The sequence below is a fragment of the Procambarus clarkii genome, chromosome 81 (assembly GCF_040958095.1).
Source record: "Procambarus clarkii isolate CNS0578487 chromosome 81, FALCON_Pclarkii_2.0, whole genome shotgun sequence".
Lineage (NCBI taxonomy): Eukaryota > Metazoa > Arthropoda > Malacostraca > Decapoda > Cambaridae > Procambarus > Procambarus clarkii.
Genome location: NC_091230.1, coordinates 13,511,535 through 13,516,644, shown reverse-complemented (window position 1 = coordinate 13,516,644; position 5,110 = coordinate 13,511,535). Strand labels below are relative to the sequence as shown.

The window sequence follows — 5,110 nt, the reverse complement described above, 5'->3', positions numbered from 1 at the left end:
CAAAGGCAAGGACATGCTGCAGTGTGGAAGAACAGAGTGCAGACAAAAAAAAAACTTGCAGTGTGCAAATTTGTAGTTGCCGAGTACAAAGGGTTTCTGACAGCAACATTTTTGTTGTTGTGTCTGGAAGTCTTCAAATGGAATTCGCTTTCTGAAACTATATTCCCTACTCGATCTGCCTTTAGGCTATTCACTTGATTTGCCACTCCGTAAAAAAATCTAACCTCATAACACAACCTAACCTAACCTTGCCTATTCTAACCTAACCTAGCCTAGCCTAATTCCCAGCGTACGTTCCCAAGCAACCCCGGCTAACCTATTGAGTCCGATGCATAGAAAACGTAGATATTTCTGAGCCGTTAATGTTCACAAGAGGTTGACTTTGTTACGGTGGTAACCGAACGTAATAAACGCGACCTTTTAGTCGAGAGGACTGGAATAGGTGCTTCAAAACTAGATAAACTTCAACCTCAGAATATTAGGAATATTTGGCAATTGTTTTTCCTTTATTGAAATTTATATTAAGAAATTTTGTTCCATAAACATTTGAATAAATTGATATTTTTGTCAGTTATTGTTTCGTAATTGTGAAATGTTGCTGGTTTATTATGTTTTTATAAATTCTTTTGTTATTATTTGAGTTTTAATGCTTTTATCAATAATATTTTTTAGTATATGATAAAAACCCACACTTGTATATATGAGAAATTTGTGTAAGGAATTTACACCATGATTTGTAAGGAATTTTGTTTGGTGAAAATTACATAAATTTCACATTCAAAAAAACTATATCACTTAAAAATGTAAAGTGGATAAACAAAAGAAAAAACCACGTATGAAGTATACAGATCTGTAAAAGGATAAAACAGTTGAGATAGTAACAGAGTGCTAAATTAATAAACATAAAAGAGTACACTAAACAATGAAAACTAATGGAATTGGGTTAGATTCAGAAGTGGCTAACGTCAATACTGGTTACGACATAGGGTTTAATATTTATGGAACACGTCAGCATGTAACGCAATCAACTCAGGGGTTATTGGATTGTTTCAAGCGTTGTCTAGACAAACAATGTGAGTGTGGATGGATATAAACACGGGTTGCCTCGGATGACCAAATTGCCCTTTTCACTGCTACCTCTATTTGTATGTAGCAATGGACGTATGTTATCAAATGAAGATCATAATTAATATGGTAATAATTCTGAAAGATTGTATAAAATAAAACATGATTCAGTTATGCATAAATATCCACATTGAAGAAAAAACGAAAGCGCTCGGACATTTTTCAAATTTCTTTCTCTTATTTGGATACTTACGCACGGAAATAATTATATAGATAATTAAATACATAATGCAAACCGTCCTAAGAAGGGTTATAATTATAATATTAGAAAATAGATTAGTAAAAGTATAAATCTTGTGAATATTATTATAATAGTACATGATAAGATAACGGTGAAAGAGATAGAATAACACTGGCGATACAGGTACAATAACAATGGTGTTACAGGTACAGTAACAATGGTGATACAAGTACATTAACAATGACGATAAGAATAAGTTAATGCAGTTGCAATAGAAATGATTACTTTTGTATGTAATACTACTAACTGTGGTTTTAACATTAACAGAATCAACTAGCATTCTAGGGAAAGTAATATTGGCATACAGTTAAGACAAAATGAATATACTGTTAGCATGATACAAATGGTAACAAAACGATGATAACAATATGAATGGCAACAATGTCAACCCTAGTAACAATAATGGCAACAGTGTCAACCCTAGTAACAATAATGGCAACAGTGTCAACCCTAGTAACAATAATGGCAACAGTGTCAACCCTAGTAACAATAATGGCAACAATGTCAACCCTACTAACAATAATGGCAACAATGTCAACCCTAGTAACAATAATGGCAACAATGTCAACCCTAGTAACACTAATGGCAACAATGTCAACCCTAGTAACACTAATGGCAACAATGTCAACCCTAGTAACAATAATGGCAACAATGTCAACCTTAGTAACAATAATGGCAACAGTGTCAACCCTAGTAACAATAATGGCAACAATGTCAACCCTAGTAACAATAATGGCAACAATGTCAACCCTAGTAACAATAATGGCAACAGTGTCAACCCTAGTAACAATAATGGCAACAGTGTCAACCCTAGTAACAATAATGGCAACAGTGTCAACCCTAGTAACAATAATGGCAACAGTGTCAACCCTAGTAACAATAATGGCAACAATGTCAACCCTAGTAACAATAATGGCAACAGTGTCAACCCTAGTAACACTAATGGCAACAATGTCAACCCTAGTAACAATAATGGCAACAATGTCAACCCTAGTAACAATAATGGCAACAATGTCAACCCTAGTAACAATAATGGCAACAGTGTCAACCCTAGTAACAATAATGGCAACAATGTCAACCCTAGTAACAATAATGGCAACAGTGTCAACCCTAGTAACAATAATGGCAACAATGTCAACCCTAGTAACAATAATGGCAACAGTGTCAACCCTAGTAACAATAATGGCAACAATGTCAACCCTGGTAACAATAATGGCAACAGTGTCAACCCTAGTAACAATAATGGCAACAGTGTCAACCCTAGTAACAATAATGGCAACAGTGTCAACCCTAGTAACAATAATGGCAACAATGTCAACCCTAGTAACAATAATGGCAACAGTGTCAACCCTAGTAACAATAATGGCAACAATGTCAACCCTAGTAACAATAATGGCAACAGTGTCAACCCTAGTAACAATAATGGCAACAGTGTCAACCCTAGTAACAATAATGGCAACAGTGTCAACCCTAGTAACAATAATGGCAACAGTGTCAACCCTAGTAACAATAATGGCAACAGTGTCAACCCTAGTAACAATAATGGCAACAGTGTCAACCCTAGTAACAATAATGGCAACAGTGTCAACCCTAGTAACAATAATAGCAACACTATTAGCAACAAAAATGGCAATACTAGTGCCAGCAACACAGTTCCCAAGAGACTTGGTAAGCCCTCGCCCCTGATTTAAGTCTTTCGTAAGCAGCCAGTGTGTCTTAGAAATGAGTTCTTGAAGTTTGATGATTTTATGAATAATTAATGGCGACGCTGGGTTGCTGGCCCTAAGGTAGGTTGTGTGTGTGCACTCACCTAATTATGCTTGAGGTGGGGTGAGGTTGAGTTTCGGCTCTTTGTTCTTGCCTCTCAACTATCAATCAACTAGGTCTCTGAGCCTATTGAGTTCTATGATATATATATTTTTGAAACTGTCTAAGGAGTCTGCCTCCACCTCATCTCTAATTCCTAATGTTAACTACTCTGATATTGAAACAAATGCTAATGTCTCTGAGGCTCATTTGGATATAAGTTTACACCTTTATCCCTTTGTCCGTGAACCACACGTGTTAACTAGTCTGTCTTTATGTTTCCCCATTAATTATACTAAGAATTTTGTATGTGGTAATCATGTCTCATCTTCTTCCGGTGAAGTGAGGTCCAGTTCCGTCAGTGTTTCTTCATAGCGTCTGACTTGACGCTTCTATGGCGTCAAGTCAGGTGTCCTGGAAAGAGTTGTATACATTGGGGTAATAACCTCCTTGAACCTTTACGGGATCACTATAGCCCGTGCTACATGGACACTTCGTTCTGAGTAGCTAAATCTCAAACAACAACAAACAAACTCCTTGTTACATAATCACTCACCAAATCTGTTTACCACTGCACTGAGAAGATATTAAAATTTGAATTATTGTTTATAAAAGTTGATTCCATTATTTTTATTTTGAAGCCACAGTCATGGGGATAAGTTAAACAAAAAGTATCCCATATAATTTTGTGATCCGTCTCACATGTTTATATAAAGCTGAGCCTACTTGGTTATATCACCAGATCTCTAGTATCAGCTATTGATACAGATAATGGCTTCAAAGAGCCTCCAGCTACGGGCTCACCATAGCCCGTGCTATTTGGAACTTTTTGTTCTGAGTAGCTGAATCTAAAACAACAACTTGGTCATATCTAACAGAGCCCTTGTGAAGGGTTCGTTCCGGTCTTCGTTAACGATGGTAGGCCTGAGTCCAGGCTTTGGTTAGTGGCGGTACAGTGCTGGAGAGAGCTGACAATGTGCGGTTACATTGCAATATCCATTTCCGTCCGAATAAATATCGCATCAAGCAAATGATGGAGGCGAAATTCGTTCAAACACCGCTCGACTTGGCTCTATTTTTGTTGCGTGCGCTCGCGTGTGTGTTTGGTGTGTAGAGTGAAGAGGCGTGGGGGTAGTTAGGGTGAAGAGGGGAAGAGAACAGGGACGGTGTGAGAGGTCACAAATACCATATAGTCATGATTATCAAATTACCCGAGACGCGAGACCTCTACAGCGCCATTGAACAGTTCCGCCATGGCTGCGTTTGAAACAGCGACCATCTCCTGAGTGTATTCATATTGAATTAGAAGGTTCCCGCAGCACTAGACACCATAAAGATCCTTCACCGCCAGTACCTGCCCCTCGTTATTACCGTCTCGCCTGCAGTGCAGCATCACCTGTTATTAAAGCTAAAGACGGTTTATGCAACCGTTCTTGATGCGGTCTGCGGCCCACATTAGAGCAGTTTATACGTCTGCTTGACGACTCCAGCGGCGATCATATGCACACAGCACCATGCTCGCCGCTTAGTTACTAATTTCCATACATAAAGGCAACCGGCTTACGCGGGTCAAGTAGCGGCCGTGGCCGGATATTAAAGGTTTGTCCTTGGTTATGAGGACAGAATGACAATATTCCGCCTCCGTGTAAGGACCCTCGGCTCCGGTTTCAGCCACCTGAACCGTTTAGGCACGTGCATTTTCGTGGTACACATGCGTAACGATTGGCCCTCTTGTATAGATGTGTAGGGCTTGCCTCTCTTGTATAGATGTGTAGGGCTTGCCTCTCTAGTACATCCTAACTATTCTCTTTACGAAGTTAGCCCAGAGTAGTTCAGGACTTAAGTACACGTTGAGTGTTTACGTGAATATACACTAAGAAGCACGGAACACACTCCGTGTACATCTTGTGTGTGTGTCTGTGTTGTGTTTTTTTTTTT

At 38.7% G+C, this 5,110-nt stretch overlaps 1 protein-coding gene across 1 annotated transcript; it reads left to right on the top strand.

The window, feature by feature from the left end:
- The first annotated feature begins 1,734 nt into the window (after window positions 1–1,734).
- On the top strand, window positions 1,735–3,057 carry LOC138358060 (putative uncharacterized protein DDB_G0286901). The gene has a single exon (XM_069315529.1). It carries the CDS (start codon window positions 1,735–1,737, stop codon window positions 3,055–3,057), a length of 1,323 nt encoding a protein of 440 aa, XP_069171630.1.
- The last annotated feature ends 2,053 nt before the right edge of the window (window positions 3,058–5,110 follow it).